General features: G+C 44.2%; 1 protein-coding gene across 3 annotated transcripts; it reads left to right on the top strand.

Moving 5' to 3' along the window:
* The first annotated feature begins 4,783 nt into the window (after nt 1–4,783).
* On the top strand, nt 4,784–19,092 carry grna (granulin a). Of its 3 annotated transcripts, XM_028987471.1 has the most exons (16): nt 4,784–4,833; nt 6,490–6,630; nt 6,964–7,086; nt 7,270–7,354; nt 13,002–13,099; nt 13,214–13,358; nt 14,411–14,508; nt 14,626–14,770; nt 15,232–15,329; nt 15,447–15,591; nt 16,651–16,748; nt 16,866–17,010; nt 17,773–17,870; nt 17,981–18,056; nt 18,284–18,477; nt 18,739–19,092. In XM_028987471.1, exons 2-16 carry the CDS (start codon nt 6,490–6,492, stop codon nt 18,877–18,879), a joined length of 1,830 nt encoding a protein of 609 aa, XP_028843304.1. In that variant the 5' UTR covers nt 4,784–4,833; the 3' UTR covers nt 18,880–19,092. The 3 variants fall into 3 exon arrangements, with proteins under 3 accessions (XP_028843304.1, XP_028843305.1, XP_028843306.1); XM_028987472.1 differs by lacking the exons at nt 16,866–17,010; nt 17,773–17,870; XM_028987473.1 differs by lacking the exons at nt 4,784–4,833; nt 6,490–6,630; nt 6,964–7,086; nt 7,270–7,354 and adding an exon at nt 7,392–7,468.
* Nucleotides 19,093–19,595: the final 503 nt, after the last annotated feature.

Genomic DNA, 19,595 nt, shown 5'->3' with positions numbered 1-19,595 from the left:
TATTTTTTTATTCACATTTTCCACCCTGTCCCAACTTTTTCTGATTTGGGGTTGTAAAACAACTTCTAGCTGGAAACACCCATCTGCCACCATCTGAAGAAATTCTTCTGCTCTACTGTTGCCTCTCATCATCTGCTGAAGTGAGAGCTGGACAAGCTGTTGATGTCTTCATTCCAAGATCCCCAGTTGTTTGCACTTGTGTCATTGTTATAAATGGTTGCCTGAGGATTCATCTCTATTTGAACCCTCCAACTCCCCCATCTTCTCTAACCGCTGAAGACTTGCCAACTTCCCAGGGAAGATTGAGCATATCTGCCAGACACTCTGCACCACCACAAGGACTCATGGTCTTCTGGTCCCCTCTTTTTGTGCTACCCAGATGTTGGCCATACCCACTGGGGTGGGGTTCGCAGATTTAAGGGAGACGATGAAAAGTCAACAAGATCAGCTTAACCATCTCAACGAAAATATGTTTCTTTTGCAGAAAGTCCGCCTAATCCGAATAGATTAGTCATATGTAGCCAGGGCATTATGCAAGGAATTGTGGCGAGGCAGGGCTATCTGATGGTGATCAGCAAAGGAGGTCAAAAACTAAATATGGAATCTGTATTGTAAAATCTGAATTCATTATGAATTGAGGGGTGATGGTTATTATTTACTGTAATTAATGTGAAGCATGTAGTTTCACTCCCTGGGGACTCTGGGGTGGGGCCTGTGGTTTTTTTCACCGGGGGATGTTGGGCATGAACATTATTCATGCTTGTTATGATGAATTGTTCAGGCAGTATGGTTCCTCTTTCTTCGAACAGTCCCCAGTTCAGCAGGCACCGAGCCAGATTCAGCAGGCCTTACAAGGCCATCACCAGGCCCGGGGTCAGCCTGAGGGATGCCCACGTAGGATTGTTAAGGTAAGGGGTAAGTGCCTCGTTTTATACTGGAGTTGATTGGGTCTTTGGAGTTAGATGGCCTTTCAGAGCAAGAATGGGGAAAGAAACATGGTGATATCTTTTCCACTCATGAGGGAGACCTAGAGTGCACTGACCTTCTGGCGCATGAAATCCCATTGGTTGAGGATGTCCCCGTTAGGCAGCGGTTTCAGCAGATTCCTCTGTCTGATAATGAGGCAGTTATAAGAATATATAAGAATATCCCCTCTGGTCTTTGAGAGTGTGTCGGTCCGGGTTCTGTGTCTCTGCTGCCCTCTTGTCAACCTGACAGCCCTCCCCATCACTGGTGCAGCCTGGATTTAATGAGTCCTGATCACTCGTGCTCAATCAGTGTCAGATGCGAGTGATCAGGACTCATTCATCAGGTGCAACTGATCCGAGCCGACCAAGCGAAGACCAGGGGGGACGAGGGGAAGGCGGCGCAGGGTCCCCGGGCTGTTCGCTCTGTTGGTCCTCTCTGGCGCTGTAGGACCCAGACCCTCAGGTGGCGTTCCCCTCTGCTCCCAACTGGAAGGTTTTCCCAGACTATACAGCTTCTGATGTCAGGGGGAACTTTTCTGGAGACTTGCAGGCTCGTCCAGCACGTCCCTGCTGGAACCTCAATAACATGTCACCTTTTCTCGGGGTGGGTTTCCAGTTGCTGGTAGGTGTCTCCCAGACACCATCTTGCCTCGCATAGCCAGCTTCCTCAAATCGTCTCTCTTTCGCTGTCGTTTCCTGGTCAGATGTTATGAAGGCGTGTCAGACCAAATGTCTCTGTTCAGGCTGGTCGAACGGCACCCTGAAGAGCTCGATGAAGCGGCTATATGATGCGTGTTGGTGAACAGCTCACCCCATCACTGGTGCAGCCTGGTGCAGTTTTAATGATTCCTGATCACTCGTGCTCAATCAGCGTTAGCTGGGAGTGATCAGGGCTCATTCATCAGGTGCAACTGTGTGAGCCCAGAGGCCCCTGGGTACAATGATTGGTTTAAGCTGTTTAAATGTTTTTCTTAAAATTATACATCAAATCACCGTAGACTATAATTATTCTGGATGTTATTGAAAAGACTTCAATGTGAGGGAGAAAGACCTGGCATCACACAGAGCATGTATTCATGAGCATATAGAAATGGCCATCAATCACACTCTCCCAGGCTCCCTGTGGTTATTCAATTGTACAGGTTATAAACTTGCTCCTCCGGTTTCATTTGATCTTTAATTTCCTGCTTCTGCATCATGAATACTTGTCATTCCCATGACCCATGACCCATGTTAACCTGTTTTGGTGTACTGGTGTCACCATTACACAACATCTGGGCAATGGGCAAAATGTGCTCTACCTGTGTGTGAAATAATTAAATCAATGTCGTGTATTTTCATTTATATATTCATCTAATTGTGCCAAATGTGCATTTTAATTTTTGGGGGATAAATAACAATATTTTTTTTACAAAATATTATCTTTGAGGACATCTGGTATTCCTTTTTTGATTGGAAACCTGAATGTAAGACAATACCACTTTTTCTGAGGTATTTTAATAAATTGGCCAAACAATAGATATAATATATATAAAAAAACAGCTTCAACAATTTATTGATTTTTTTTGTGCAAATCTAACTGCAGATACTAATGTGATCCATAGTTGCTATAACTTTAGACTTATATTTTAGTAATATTATTGCACAACGTAGCATGATACATTGAAGACTGGACAATCTTTCATTAGCAGCCTGATGAATCGTTTCAGTGTGATGTGTCACATCAACCAGCCAACAGGGTGGTCAACTGCCACAGCTTCCCCAAAAACTACTCCACTACTGTACACATTAAAAAAAATTATAATGTACCCTGAAACCCTGTTATATATGTTATATGCTGACAACTTCCAGAAATATGTACCAATGTGTTTGGCACGTGCAGGGACAAAAACAAAAAAAAAAAGCCCCAAAAGCCCAACAACGCTGGTATGATGAATGTAATAATAAAAACACAGGTGCGGTTACAGGCAAGATGGCAAACCAGCAAAACCAGAAACCATCCGGAAACCTCAGGACAGATCATATTCACAGAGGAACACAGAAACAGAATAAAGACTTGACATGGCACCAGAGCACTGGGGATTTTAGCCCATATGTTGCCGTGACCCGAACCCTGGCACCAAATCTGCTTCTTCACCAGCGATGATAACAGGGACAACAAAAACATGGTTCAGGACAAAATAACTTTCCTCTATTTGACAGATAACCCAAATGTGGGATAACTCAGGAATGGAGCTGGTGCTGAGGTTCATCGCTGGATGTTCTTCACAGATGATCTGCGGCAGATCACTTTAAATTCTTCTTCTCTTTTGGCATGGACACAAATGAGCCTGAAGCAGCACAACAGCCCCAAAACATGATGGTCCCACCATTATGTTTACCGGACATCTGAAGGACAGCGTCTGTTCCCTATATATTTCTGCGTCCATCTTATCCTTGTCTGTGTCTGTGAGACCTGGAATACTGAAAATAGAATGAAGAAAGGCTATATGTTTGCATTATGGATTGATGAATTTCATACTCCATTCCTATGCTGAGAATTGCTAATTTCCCACCATCATGTTTACCATTGGGAATGGTTTGAATGGTTAGGGGTGAAGGCCTCTCCCAGTTTGTCTGCAGTTTGCCCACAACAGCATTGATGTGCTGTGTGATGTGATGTGTTGGATTGTGACGTTGAAGTCCTCCAAGATGAAGAACTCTCACAACTGTCTTTCATGACACATCAACTCCAGATCAGGACAGTTCTGCAAAAATCAACCAGGGATCCTTTTTCATTATCTGTCTCTTTCTTAAACCTTCCACTTATTTTCAACAGATTTTGTTCTTGAAAGCTAATTAAATTGTCAAGTTTGTCTTAAAAGAAGTTATTGTCCTTTTCAAGTTTTCCTGTTACAATGCAACATTTCAATTGAATATATTATAAATCTTTGTAATGGCAATTTCCATGTAAGTATTAAGAGTTTTGTGCAATTTTGTGTGCTAGTAACTGTGACCTTATATATATATATCATTCTGGCGAAATTATACATGACTGAAAGATGAGTGTTGAAAGCAGGGACTGATTATGGGTCGTGTGGGCCCCTCTGGGATGGCTAGTTGCTACGTCACCGTGCCACTTGTGGGTCCAAACTAGTGCGATATACCGTGTTGTAAAAGCAGAATGATGTTGGCAAAATCTTTTGCCGCTTTTTACCTTGGAAAAAGTGAAAAGAAGGTGGCTTAAGTTGATACAGTAAGTTGGATCTCAAATTATACTCAGTACAGCCTAATGCCATTACCTCACGTTAATGTTAGCACCAGGTTCCCCATCTCTGTTTCTAGAGACAGGTAGCAACGTAGCACAACCAGATCGTACCATAACACACATTATTTGAATGTCATACATTTCATGCTCTAAATCAAAGCCCTTTTGCTAATCATCCCATTTCTATTCAGCAGCCTGGTTATTACCACGGGAAAAGATTTACGCATTGCAAGTTCTTCAATGTGAAAAAAACTGTTTGCGTTGCAAATTGTTTTGGGCTAGGGGCCCCAAGGGCCCCTGGGCAGCGGCCCCTTACGCGTTGACCACAAAATATTCATTATAATTCCTTATAAAAACCCGTGAAAACCTATTTTGACTTATTTGCGTGAAGGAAGTGAAAATGACCTGGAAGTACGTGCTGCACGTGCCCCGGGAGGATCCCCATGGCGACCGCGGCCGGGCTTGATTGACGTTTCGGTCCGCCAATCGGAAGGCGAGTTGTGACATGCGTCCGCCCCCTGGATTTGAATAAAGGAGCTGCGCGTCGGCTGTGGGTGCTGGGTGCTGGCGGCTGGCTGCTGGGTGCTGAAGTTTGCTGGGTGCTGCAGTGCAAGAACGGTAACGATACCTGTCGTGGTGTTCAGCTCAGCAATATACTTTTTAAAAATATCAAACCTCCACACTTCCTTAACTGGTTTATGATGCTTATGTTTTGGCTGATGGTTGACAACGTTGAACGTAAAGTTACTTCATTTCTACATTTTCACGATCTGGCTGGCAGGCGGGAATGAAATGTCTGGTATCAGGTGGTATCAGCATGTCTCGCACGGTACAGAATCTGAAAGACACAAAACGAACGCGATCGAAAGTTGGCTCAAGTTGGCCAGATTCTGGTTTAGTTTGACAGAACAGCAACGTTGGAGGCGGTGGCAGCACGACGTGGCGACACCTGCGGACACGGACACCTCGCTGCACAACTCGCACGTGATGAGACAATCCTGTATCAATACAGAATACAGCAATACAGACGATTGGTGAAAGAATCTGGAGAGAAAACAGGTTTCGATATTTGATCAACATTCAGGGGACTTTCCGGCCTGGAAAAATCTGGCGAAGTGAAAATGAAAGTATATGTATTAGTATAAGTATAAGTTGGTATAATGTATTAGTAAGTTAGTATAATAATTAGTATAATGAAAGTATAAGTATATATATTTTTTGAGAAAAGGGAACTTATCCTGAGCCGACTGAGAACAAGGTTTGCAGAAGTGAGACGAAAATAATTCATAGCAAACTTCCTAAATACAGACAGCACACTGACTGTCCCTGCTGCTACACGCTCTGTTCCCCTGTGAAGAAGGTGACCATCTGACCACTTGGATGACACTGTGACATCATACAAGATATGTGTGTGCCAACCGAGACCTTCTGCACATACAACAACAATAAACCGGGGTTCAGCATCTTCGCCTGGTCGAGGAGGAAGCCTTCAGAAGGTGAGAGGGATCTTTTTCACGCTGACCTGGGAGATCGACGTGGCTGAAGGAATTCTACTGCAGCTTTGAGATGTGCAGATTTCCCTGGAGCTGGGTGAAGTTCCCTCCTGCTTCAGACGCTCCACCATCATCCGTCACAGGACTGAATGACATCAGACCAGTTGCCATCTCGCCTGGTTTTAGCCCATCTGAAGGACATCACAGGTCACCAGCTGGTGTCTCCACTGCTCTTCTCCGTCTACACCAATAACTGCATGTTCAGGAGCTCTGCTGTTAAACATATGAGGTTTGCAGATGACACCACAGTCATTGGACTCATCCAGGATGGTGACAAATCTGCATAACGACTGGAAGTTGAGCGGCTGGTACTCTGGTGCAGTCAGCACAACCTGGAGCTGAACAAGCTCAGGACTGTAGAGATGACAGTGGACTTCAGACCGATTCCGATACTATAACAATGAATTCCATGTATGGCTTCCATAACTAGCCAGTAGTTACAGGGACCGTCCACCTGGGACGAGTTCATTGTCTTACTCAGGGACACAATGGTAGTAAGTGGGGTTTGAATCTGTGACTTTGCAATCTTCTAGTTGACAGGCAAGTGTCTTAACCACTACCCTAGTTGTGAATAACCTCATTATGACCTTTCTTATATCTTTTATTAATATACAGACATATTTTTACAACACAAGATTCACTGTTTTTCTATTCTATTCTATTCTATTATACAGTCGACATTATTTTATCTTATTTTATCTTATCTTCTTCCTGGGCTTAGATGCTGAGGTTAGCGTTGTGGCAGTCCCTGCTGGTCCTGGGGGTCACTGCTACCAAGTGGCCAGACCATGTGGCGTGTGAGGCGGGGCGCACCTGCTGCCAGACGGCCTCGGGCGAATACAGCTGCTGTGCACACCCCCAGGTAGGTTGTGTCTGCAAGGTAACATTGATCTAGCCGGGGCCCATTGTTCCTCTTCCGCTCTGCACTGATTTGTGGACTTCTTCCATGCGGGTCAGTGCGTCTAGGCACAGTGTTGTGAAGATCACTTGCACTGTTGTCCTGAAAACACACTTCGCATGGCGTCTGAGTCCATATGTGTCAGTTCAACACACACACTTCTGTGGATTGAGAGGGTTGTACTGAAGCAGTCTGGGCTTTTATAGCTTATATGTTAAGACAACCAATTTGCAGAATAAATGTTAACGTACTTATGACACAGAGCGTAAAATGTACTATGCTTGTTTCCACCCGCAGTCACTTCCGGTGATCTCCGCTGGCAGTGACGGTGGAGTAGTCTGCCCTGACAACTCCCACTGCCCTGCGGAGTTCTCCTGTGTCAAGCTGCCCAAAGCCTATGGATGTTGTCCTGTTACTCTGGTACCTCTTCTTTCGTTTCATTGGCTCTACTCGCTTGTTGTTACAGCAGTGCGGTGGTTCTCATCACCACACAGTGAACTTCTTCATTTACCCATGTGGATTTGAATGTCCTGAAGTGTCACACGACTTGTAGTGCACGGGGACACTCCGGCCGGACTGATCGCTTGAGTTCACTTTTCCCAGGGGGTGGCCTGCGGGGACTTGAATCACTGCTGCCCGGATGGCCACGAGTGCAGCCCTGATGGACGCTCCTGCCTCCCGAAGACAGGTCAGGATTCGGCTCTCGCTCCGTCTGACCTGAGAAACCTGTCATGCCAAGCAGGCACGGACAATGAGGATATGAGAATATTTGCTTTCAGGAAGTTAGATGTTTTGGCTAATGGTGAGACAGACATTCAGGTTGTGTATTTGTCTAGCTGGATTTACCAGTTCATCATATGATTCTGAAAAGTCAGTGGTTTCTTTTTAAAACAGCTTTAATATTTTTCGCCCAAGAGTGTTTGTTGAATATGACACCCAAATAAGGCAGAAAAACAGATCTCACAATCTCTGGTTGGTTTAGAATACGATATATTCGCATGTGCAACCAACTTGGTTGTGCTCTAGAACCCTGAAAAAACAACAGCCCAACTAACACAAAGAAGATTTAAGAAGCACATCAGTCCTAAATACCATACCAAATAAATGCCTAAACTCTTTTTTTTTTGTTGTTGTTCTCAATCCAATCAGTATCATTTCCTCTTGTAGCAAAATTGCTCTTCAGCATTCTTGGTTCCCCAGCAATGACGTGCAGGACATTAAACGCAAAGCGGGCTGAATAAAACTAGCGACATTCAAAACATAAAAACATGTGCAACACATGAACCGACAGTCGCTGAAAGACGTCAGTGTTGTACAGTTTTATGTTCACATTAATTAACCAGGCATATACATTGAAAAGGACTTTATTAGATTGGGGTATACAAAAAGGTCTTACGTTTCGGAGCCGAGTGGCATTCCTTGTAAAGTGAAGTGATTGTCACATGTGATACACAGCAGCACAGCACACGGTGCACACAGTGAAATTTGTCCTCTGCATTTAACCCATCACCCTGAGTGAGCAGTGGGCAGCCGTGACAGGCGCCCGGGGAGCAGTGTGTGGGGACGGTGCTTTGCTCAGTGGCACCTTGGCGGATCGGGATTCGAACCTTCTGATTACGGGGCCGCTTCCTTAACTGCTTGGCCACCACTGCCCCATCCGAGTGCCACATCGCGCAGCGTGAAACTCCTACCCCGGAGCGCCGCTGTACTGCCCCAATCAGGCTGCCCCAGTCACTACCGGCACAATTTTCTAACTACAATTTTTATGGCACCGCCAGAAAAATCACCGCAACATAATGTAAACAATTATGTTCGATGCATCGATGCAATAACGTCCACGTCTGCATCGCGATGCATCGATTACAGGATTAATTTTAACACCCCTAGTTATTACACCCTGTTGTGGCACTTCTAGCAAACAGTAAAGCATAACAACTACCACGTGTGGAGTAATCCTGAAATAAGGGACAAAGGCACGTACTCACAGCAGGTTTTATTACACTTTCACGGCTAAAACAACAAAATACGTCCCGGCAATTTGTTCGCAATTTTAGGTTATAAAGGGTTATGTCTTTTTTCCCTGTTCGAGCAACGTCAGAATTGACAACGGAGAAGAGATGTCTGGTGTTCTGTTAAGAGATCTTTGAAGACTATAGACCTCAGCATGTTGTTCAATAACATGTTTTATTTTTATCAGTTTGATCAATTGATTTTCTATTATTTCCTTCATATGCCAGGAAAGGTGCGACGTCAGGGGTCCCCACTGCATCTCCTGCGGGCCGTCTCGCTGGCGGGATGGTCAGCTGGCACGCATGCGCTCTGTCACCCTGGGTAGAGCGGACTGTTGAGCGGGGTTACCGCTTGTAGTTTTGGCCACGCCCACCTTTCATGCAGCAGTGTGGGGATTCTCAGAGACGAAATATGCACCCTCTTACACACACAGGCCATTCAGTCTGTTCCTCTCGCCAACGCACGAAGGTATTTTGTGGTTCCAAAGAGAGATGGTGGTTCATGTCCAATTTTGGACCTGAGAGTGTTAAATAAATCACCTGCACGTGTACAATTTTAGTGTTAACGCCTCGCCATTTCATACAGGCTTGCATTCTGTGGGATTGATTCACTACAATAGATCTGACAGACACGTATTTCCATTTCATGAACACCTGGAAAAAAGCAGGAGCGAGGCTGTAGGACATGACCCGACACTCGTAATGGCCTGTGGTGGTTCTGAAAGCCATTTTCCACTCATCTCGCTCACTAATTTGGATCAGATTGGAAGTGCTCTGGAGGTTGACTTTGGTGAATATCCATGCCTTGCCGAGTGTGGACAGGACTATAGGGAGCTAAAAAAAAAAAAAAACTTTGAGGATTTATCATCCGATTTGGGGGGTGGCCCTGAGCTGCTGAGGTGGAAGGTGTGTGTGGCCACCGGTGGATCCTAGATGCAGAAACAGTTGTGCTTATTCAAATCATGTTAAAAAAAACAAAACACAATTGGGACGCGGCTCGGGAAAACACTCTACTGGTGACAAAACAGGGCTGGGCAGAGACCTCAATGTTCAGCAGTCAGATCATCGTGTGAGCAGGATGAGGAACGGACCCCCACTGACATTTTGTAGACGCCGTGATTGGCTCGTGAACAGGCGCTACGAGTGAAGGTGGTAGTAGCCTAGTGGGTAACACACTCGCCTATGAACCAGAAGACCCAGGTTCAAATCCCACTTATTACCATTGTGTCCCTGAGCAAGACACTTAACCCTGAGTGTCTCCAGGGGGGGACTGTCCCTGTAACTACTGATTGTAAGTCGCTCTGGATAAGGGCGTCTGATAAATGCCATAAATGTAAAGGGGTGATGATTGATGATGTAGCGGGTGATGATTGCATGATTAGTCGTCCAGGGATGGTGATCGAGTGTGAGCGTGTGCAGTTGCAGGGGTGGCGCGTAGGCATCACACACTGCTCATGCGTCATTAATGTGTTTGCATGAACATCACTTCATAGATAGGGCTGGGGGTAAACAATTATTTTTAAAACGATTATTCAGGTGATTATTTTTATCGAATAGTTGACTAATCTAATGACTAATTATATGATTTATCTAACTATTATTTTTCTGTTGCATGATTAAAAATACGTAAACTCCCTAATTGCCCCTAAAGATTAAATAGATTACTTTATTATACAAAAGTGTCCAAAGCCAAACATCTTCTGCTTAAAACAAAATGACAGCAGTGTTGTACAAAATGATTTTGTTAAACAAAACTCTTTTATGGTACCACTAACTCAAGTTTAAAGTTTTTTTTTTTTAAAAGTTGTAGTGCAAAAAAAAAACACTGTGGAGTTCACAGTATGGACATCCCAGCTTGTTCAAGACTAAATAAAAATGACTGTTTGACAGTTTATAAGGAACAGCACTCGGTTTTACAGGCCGAGAATAAATCTCTTGTATAAAAGATCTGGGGCAGTGGTGGCCTAGTGGTTAAGGAAGCGGATCCGTAATCAGAAGGTTGCTGGTTCGAATCCTGATCTGCCAAGGTACCACTGAGGTGCCACTGAGCAAAGCACCGTCCCCACACACTGCTCCCCAGGCGCCTGTCATGGCTGCCCACTGCTCACTCAGGGTGATGGGTTAAATGCAGAGGACAAATTTCACTGTGTGCACTGTGTGCTGTGCTGCTGTGTATCACGTGTGACAATCACTTCACTTTCACTTTTTCACTTTTCATCTGCTAGGCACCGCAGCGAGCGGCTCGCCACTTTGGTGAGGCAAACTGGCCGTAAGCCGACGCTTGCGACGAGATAGCAGTGCTCTGTTAACTATAAGTTAGCCATCCTTACCAATAATACCTTTACATTTACAGCATTTATCAGCAGTATATGCGGTTTCTAACTAGCTCAACATTTTTTTTTACAGCATTTATCAGACGCCCTTATCCAGACCGACTTACAATCAGTATTTACAGGGACAGTCTCCCTGGAGCAACTTAAGGTTAAGAGTCTTGCTCAGGGACACAATGGTAGTAAGTGGGATTTGAACCTGGGTCTTCTGGTTCACAGGCGAGTGTCTTACCCACTAGGCTACTACCACCTTTCAGCTACAACAGTGGCTAAACAGCTCAACACTGTTTAGCCACTAGGTATTAGCAGAAACCAAACACCGTTCACTCACATCAACGAAGTGCAGAGAGCTCAAGTTCACGTTGAACATTACACTACTAACATTACTCAAACATGCAATTCATTTAGGGAACATTGGCGAGAGTAACGTTCCTTACTTACATTTACAGCATTTATCAGACGCCCTTATACAGAGCGACTTACAATCAGTAGTTACAGGGACAGTCTGTAAAAAGAGCGTGGTAGAGAGAGAACTGAGTGTAGAAAAACTCTTTCTCCCTCCACACAAAAGCACTGTATTCAACCACTCCAATTTGATGTTACCTGGCAGAAAGAGGCATGGCACAATAGAGGTTAAAAATGAACAGTTTCTAATTTATTAACACCGGTAAATAATTATTGTAGTTACATGTGAATATTGAATGTAAAAAGGTACCAAGGTTACAGAGAAAATAAAAATGAGAAGAAAGAGTAAAGGGGGAGAGAGAGAGAGAAAGAGGCAGAGCTATGGGAAATAATGAGATGATAGAGCAGGCTCGAAAACCAGAAGATCCGGTTTCGATGGAAAGACAGCTGGGAAAGAAAAGAAAAGAAAAAGAGTCCCTTCCCCACATGTGAGCAGACCTTTATACCCCTGGCCTACAGGAAGTTGTCACTGGCCTACAGGAAGTTGTCACAGACCAATCAGAACCTGTTGTTTCTGATGTCACGCCCCCCGGTGCCTCCCATCTGGGGAAGACAAAGATAGTGGGCAATCCTGACGGCCGACACTTCACACGTTCGGCTCGGGGCCTCCCATCTGCGCAAGACAAAGAGAGTGGGCGGTCCAGGCGGCCAACACTTCACACGTTTGGCTCGGCAAAAGGCCGTCCGACACAGGCATGTGAAACAGAGGTGTTGAATCTTCTTGCACAACAATTTGCACAGGAATGTCACATTTCTCCTTGTAGGCAGTCGCTATGCAAAACAAAAGCATGGTCCTGCGATGCCCAATCTTACAAGTCCCCCCCTGGAGCAACTTAGGGTTAAATGTCTTGCTCAGGGACACAATGGTAGTAAGTGGGATTTGAACCTGGGTCTTCTGGTTCATAGACGAGTGTGCTACCACTAGGCTACTACCACCCAGTACTTCTGTTCTCCGGCGTCACGATTAACAGTGGGGTCCCTTTGCTTCAGATGCTCCCACATGGACGTCGTGCTGGTGTGGTATGCCAGCTCCATCTTGCAAAGACCGTATATACCTGTCAGTGCCGGTCAGGGTGGGGCACATTCGCAGACATGCTTCTGGATCTGTGTGGCTACTGCAGGTGCGTGAGAAGGTCGATTCCAGTTGGCCATGTTGAAGAGTCGTAGACAGGCCAGGGTCAGAACAAGGTGGACGGTTCAGCAGAGAAGGTAGGCAGGTAGCGTGGATCAGAAGAAGGCAGGTTTCAAAGTCTGGAAGATCCTTCAGACAGGAGGTGCACTCAGAGGGGAGAGATCAGTGACCAGAAAAGGGAACAGCAGGGTCATACACAGCAAGACAATCTAGAAATCGATATCGCCAGAAACAAATCGAACGAGTTGTTTAACGACTGCTTTGCTTTTATTTACTCTTTTTCTTGACTTCCTGGTGGGAGCTTGTTGGTTGCGGTGGTGTTCACATTTCCCCTGTTGACATGGAGATGTAGCGTACCCGACAACGATTTCATTATTTCACCCTCTGTCCATTCAACAGGAATGGATGTTCCCTGCAACTCTACAGCATCCTGTCCAGATGGCACCACCTGCTGTAAGACTAAAAGTGGGGATTGGGCATGTTGTCCCTACCCAGAGGTAGAACACATAGGTTCAACATTCTGTTTAAAGAAAATTATTGTAGGACCTTACATGCATGATCAAGCATCGTCATAGAATGATGTTTCGGTTTGCACAAATTGTCCTTTCCAGGCTGTGTGCTGTGATGACCATGAGCATTGCTGCCCCAAAGGAACCACCTGTGACCTCCAGAAAGACACATGTGATGGTGGGAATGGCCATATACCCATGTTAGTAAAAATTCCTGCCAACAAGAAATATGAGGGAGCTCACAGTGGTAAGTTATGATCTTTCTACTTTCTAACAGTACCCTGCTTTTTTTTTGTACAACTGGTCTTGTGCTTTAAAATGTTTCAACTCTGTCTGCATGTTGTTATGGTCTCTTCAGGCCATGTACAGAAACAGGGAATTCAGAGACTCGCTCTCTTTCCTCGTTTGGCAGACCAGGCAGAGGTCATGTGCTTTCAATCCTTGGCCTGATCTTTTTGGCCTCTCCTCTGTCTTGAGGTCCAGACGTCCCTGTTCTTGAGGTCCAGACTTAACTCCATCTTTTCTGGGGGTCACTTATAATGGCCAGTCTTTGCAACTCTCATTGTCTCCACCATAAATTACTTGGGGAGAACAACAGGACAGCCTGGGTAGGGCTGGTGAAAGTCTTTGTCAAGTGTGGAAAGTGTCATCTTTAGTTAACTTGTTGTAGTCCTCACCAGGGGTTTATGGATGAAGTGCTTCATTGTGAAGGGGTTAGGGTGAGTTTGAGGTGTGGAAAACAGTTTCCATCCTGGGAAGTAAGACTGAATAAAAAGGTCAAACATGAGATAAAGAGTGCCAACCCAGCCTGCTAAGAATTACAGGATGTATTATAAGTTTTGGTGATCTTTTCACAACAAGATCTGCTCTGGGGTCTCCCTCTGTCCAGTGCATCATTGTGTGTGTATGGTATACATTATTGCAGCTATTTAGAAATGAAGGATTTGTTGAACCATTAGAACTAAAGTAAATGTTAAATATAAAAAGTACATATACTGAAAGGATGAGGTCTCTTTCTAGACTGCAAAGGAGGAAAAGAGAATGAGACTCTGAGATCCTTCATGATAGCCATCTAAACAAGGCCAGTGGATTGAGGAGAACACAATAACGCCACTGCTTATTATTCATTAATGTATTCACATTAACACATCCTCATGGAGATGTACCTGACACTGTAAAGCACAATATATGTTCTATAATAGTTAAGAATGCCAGATGACAGATTACATGTTGTAGGGGCTGCTGGAGAGAGTTGTGGCATCTTTCACTTCATAAATTCCTCCTCTGTCCATTCTACAGGAATGGATGTTCCCTGCAACTCTACAGCATCCTGTCCAGATGGGACCACCTGCTGTAAGACTAAAAGTGGGGATTGGGCATGTTGTCCCTTCCCAGAGGTAAAGCACATAGAATTAATGGTTCAACATGTACTCTGTGTTTGAAGACAAATGACTGTAGGGTCTTAAATGCATCTGATGTTTGGGGGTGCACTATTGAGAATTTGTCATTTTCAGGCTGTGTGCTGTGATGACCATGAGCATTGCTGCCCCAAGGGAACCACCTGTGACCTCCAGAAAGACACATGTGATGGTGGGAATGGCCATATACCCATGTTAGTAAAAATTCCTGCCAACAAGAAATATGAGGGAGCTCACAGTGGTAAGTTATGATCTTTCTACTTTCTAACAGTACCCTGCTTTTTTTTGTACAACTGGTCTTGTGCTTTAAAATGTTTCAACTCTGTCTGCATGTTGTTATGGCCAAAGACTTATCATGAATGTTAGTTTGTACGTTTTTGCATTGTCCAAATAAAATGTCTTGGTGCAACTCATCTGCACCTGGATCTGGGCCCTTTTTTGGCATGAGAAGGAATTCTGATTCGATGTTCATGTCATGACAAGTTCAATTTGAAGACCAGGACAAGGAGTTCTCCCTGAAACATTACACATGTTATGGGGGCATAGATAAGGCCTGTTTATCTTTCTGTATGTGTTTCTTTCAAAAAAGTAGTATAATGATTCAGATTATTGAACTATAGAAGGCACATTCCAGCACAGGCTTCTGAAGTGTCAGTTGTAGCATCTTTATTTTTATTATTTTGCCCATTGTCCATTCTACAGGAATGGATGTTCCCTGCAACTCTACAGCATCCTGTCCAGATGGGACCACCTGCTGTAAGACTAAAAGTGGGGATTGGGCATGTTGTCCCTACCCAGAGGTAAAGCACATAGAATTAATGGTTCAACATGTACTCTGTGTTTGAAGACAAATGACTGTAGGGTCTTAAATGCATCTGATGTTTGGGGGTGTACTATTGAGAATTTGTCATTTTCAGGCTGTGTGCTGTGATGACCATGAGCATTGCTGCCCCAAAGGAACCACCTGTGACCTCCAGAAAGACACATGTGATGGTGGGAATGGCCATATACCCATGTTAGTAAAAATTCCTGCCAACAAGAAATATGAGGGAGCTCACAGCGGTAAGTTATGATCTTTCTACTTTCTAACAGTACCCGCTTTTTTTTGTACAACTGGTCTTGTGCTTTAGAATGTCTCAACTCCATCTGCATGTTGTTATGGTCTCTTCAGGCCATGTACCGATGATGAAAACAGGGAATTCAGAGTCTCACTCTCTTTCCTCGTTTGGCAGACCAGGCAGAGGTCATGTGCTTTCAATCCTTGGCCTGATCTTTTTGGCCCCTCTTCTGTCTTGAGGTCCAGACATCCCTGTTCTTGAGGTCCAGACTTACCTCCCTCTTTTTTGGGGGTCACTTATAATGGCCAGTCTTTGCAACTCTCATTGTCTCCACCATAAATTACTTGGGGAGAACAACAGGACAGCCTGGGTAGGGCTGGTGAAAGTCTTTGTCAAGTGTGGAAAGTGTCATCTTTAGTTAACTTGTTGTAGTCCTCACCAGGGGTTTATGGATGAAGTGCTTCATTGTGAAGGGGTTAGGGTGAGTTTGAGGTGTGGAAAACAGTTTCCATCCTGGGAAGTAAGACTGAATAAAAAGGTCAAACATGAGATAAAGAGTGCCAACCCAGCCTGCTAAGAATTACAGGATGTATTATAAGTTTTGGTGATCTTTTCACAACAAGATCTGCTCTGGGGTCTCCCTCTGTCCAGTGCATCATTGTGTGTGTATGGTATACATTATTGCAGCTATTTAGAAATGAAGGATTTGTTGAACCATTAGAACTAAAGTAAATGTTAAATATAAAAAGTACATATACTGAAAGGATGAGGTCTCTTTCTAGACTGCAAAGGAGGAAAAGAGAATGAGACTCTGAGATCCTTCATGATAGCCATCTAAACAAGGCCAGTGGATTGAGGAGAACACAATAACGCCACTGCTTATTATTCATTAATGTATTCACATTAACACATCCTCATGGAGATGTACCTGAGACACTGTAAAGCACAATATATGTTCTATAATAGTTAAGAATGCCAGATGACAGATTACATGTTGTAGGGGCTGCTGGAGAGAGTTGTGGCATCTTTCACTTCATAAATTCCTTCTCTGTCCATTCTACAGGAATGGATGTTCCCTGCAACTCTACAGCATCCTGTCCAGATGGGACCACCTGCTGTAAGACTAAAAGTGGGGATTGGGCATGTTGTCCCTACCCAGAGGTAAAGCACATAGAATTAATGGTTCAACATGTACTCTGTGTTTGAAGACAAATGACTGTAGGGTCTTAAATGCATCTGATGTTTGGGGGTGCACTATTGAGAATTTGTCATTTTCAGGCTGTGTGCTGTGATGACCATGAGCATTGCTGCCCCAAGGGAACCACCTGTGACCTCCAGAAAGACACATGTGATGGTGGGAATGGCCATATACCCATGTTAGTAAAAATTCCTGCCAACACGAAATATGAGGGAGCTCACAGTGGTAAGTTATGATCTTTCTACTTTCTAACAGTACCCTTCTTTTTTGTTTTTTGTACAACTGGTCTTGTGCTTTAAAATGTCTCAACTCCATCTGCATGTTGTAATGGTCTCTTCAGGCCATGTACAGAAACAGGGAATTCAGAGACTCGCTCTCTTTCCTCTTTTGGCAGACCAGGCAGAGGTCATGTGCTTTCAAACATTGTAATGTCACATCTTTTTGGCTTCTCCTCTGTCTTGAGGTCCAGACGTCCCTGTTCTTGAGGTCCAGACTTACCTCCCTCTTTTCTGGGGGTCACTTATAATGGCCAGTCTTTGCAACTCTCATTGTCTCCACCATAAATTACTTGGGGAGAACAACAGGACAGCCTGGGTAGGGCTGGTGAAAGTCTTTGTCAAGTGTGGGTCCAGGATGTTGTCAGTATGGAAAATAGCTCTGCAGTCGTAAATGTGAAAGTGTCATCTTTAGTTTACTAGTTCTAGTCCTCACCAGGGGTTTATGGATGTAGTGCTCTATTTTCAAGTGGTTAGGATGAGTTTGAGGTGTGGAAAACAGCTTCCATCCATTCTTGCATCCTGGGAAGTACCTCCACTGCTCATGATTCATTAATGTATTCACATTAGCACATCCTCATGGAGATGTACCTGAGACACTGTAAAGCACAATATATGTTCTATAATAGTTAAGAATGCCAGATTGTAGGGGCTGCTGGAGAGAGTTGTGGCATCTTTCACTTCGTAAATTCCTTCTCTGTCCATTCTACAGGAATGGATGTTCCCTGCAACTCTACAGCATCCTGTCCAGATGCGACCACCTGCTGTAAAATTAAAAGTGGGGATTGGGCATGTTGTCCCTACCCAGAGGTAAAGCACATAGAATTAATGGTTCAACATGTACTCTGTGTTTGAAGACAAATGACTGTAGGGTCTTAAATGCATCTAATTTTTGGGGATGCACAAATTGTCTTTTCCAGGCTGTGTGCTGTGATGACCATGAGCATTGCTGCCCCAAAGGAACCACCTGTGACCTCCAGCAAGGCACATGTGATGGTGGGAATGGCCGTAAAGAGCCTTTTTAACAGTTAGCTTGCTTTTTTATTTTTATACAACTGGTTTACAATTGGCTTTAAAATGTCTCAAGTCCTTTCCAAAATATATTTCAGGGAGTCCAGAGTGTAAGCTTTTTTTCATATTGCTCTTTTCCATGCAGTTCTACAAAATTATAATTTGACTGTTAGTGTGTGATTCAATATGTTGATGTGTTCATTATAATACAGGTAGCCGTGGCCTAATGCCTCAGATAAAGTTACTGCTGACCAGAGCCCAAGTTCTTCATCTGGAGAACAGTAAGAGGACGCTTACTGTGGGTTCCAGTGATGTCAAGTGCGACACTACCACTTCCTGTCTCCATGACAATACATGCTGCTTCATGGTTGGCGAAACCAAATGGGGATGCTGCCATTTTCCTAATGTGAGCGTGACATGTTATCACCCTCTTACAAATGAACTTACACCATACAGTACACGCTGAGATTGTTCCTACGTTACTGTCAACAAAACACACCACTGTGGAAATGAAAGGGGCCGCTGTCATTGTCTCTCTCCTGGTCTCAGGCTGTATTAATTGATAGCCTTTTTCTTAGTCTACCAGATGAAAACACTTCATATGATTCATGTCCTCGAGTAGCAAGCTTTTGGAAGTGTGTTCAGTACTCTGTATCTCCGTCTTTAGGCTGTATGCTGTAATGATGGACAGCACTGCTGTCCAGCTGGACACACCTGTGCTGAGGACGGCACCTGCACGCCGTCCACACGCCGCAGCCGTGGCACCTGGCGGCTGTTCTCCAAGAAGAAGAGCCAACTATATCTCTGAAATACTGTTTATATCTATTTGATTCTGAAGACTTGAATATATACAGTATTTCGGGGGAAATTAATTCATCACGTGAACACTGAATCATTTAAATTGAATCAACAGTGGAGACAAGAAAATAATAAAAAAAACAATCAACTGTCAGTATCAGTCAAATTGAACATTTATTACTGAACATGGACCCAAATAAAAAGAACTTTGAAAATATGTAAAGATGCTTGTGGGCTTTTAATTCCTATATTATTATTTATTAATTAGATGTTTGCTGTGCATTTTTTAAAAAAGTGAAAGTGAAGTGATTGTCACATGTGATACACAGCAGCACAGCACACGGTGCACACAGTGAAATTTGTACTCTGCATTTAAACCATCACCCTTGGTGAGCAGTGGGCAGCCATGACCGGCGCCCGGGGAGCAGTGTGTGGGGACGGTGCTTTGCTCAGTGGTACCTCAGTGGCACCTTGGCAGATCGGGATTCGAACCGCCAACCTTCTGATTACGGGGCCGCTTCCTCAACCGCTAGGCCACCACTGCCATGTGCATGATTTACTCTATCACAATGTCCACTTAAAGCGCATGCTGGGGATAGAAACATTACAGAAACATTTCAGTTTAGCAGGATACGTTGTTTAAAATATAAATGTTTAAAGTTCTAGTTTAAATATATTCTCTCATGTCTGAAATCATGTTTATAACACGAAGAGCGTCTTTGACCA

The sequence above is a fragment of the Denticeps clupeoides genome, chromosome 7 (assembly GCF_900700375.1).
Source record: "Denticeps clupeoides chromosome 7, fDenClu1.1, whole genome shotgun sequence".
Taxonomy (NCBI): domain Eukaryota; kingdom Metazoa; phylum Chordata; class Actinopteri; order Clupeiformes; family Denticipitidae; genus Denticeps; species Denticeps clupeoides.
This window is presented reverse-complemented; position numbering and strand designations above follow the sequence as displayed.

Coding starts and splice junctions, on each gene's coding strand:
- grna (XM_028987471.1), top strand. CDS start 6,490: ATGCTGAGGTTAGCGTTGTGGCAGTCCCTGCTGGTCCTGGGGGTCACT. Junction 14,509..14,625: donor CATGTTGTCCCTTCCCAGAG/GTAAAGCACATA, acceptor TGTCATTTTCAG/GCTGTGTGCTGTGATGACCA. Junction 15,330..15,446: donor CATGTTGTCCCTACCCAGAG/GTAAAGCACATA, acceptor TGTCATTTTCAG/GCTGTGTGCTGTGATGACCA.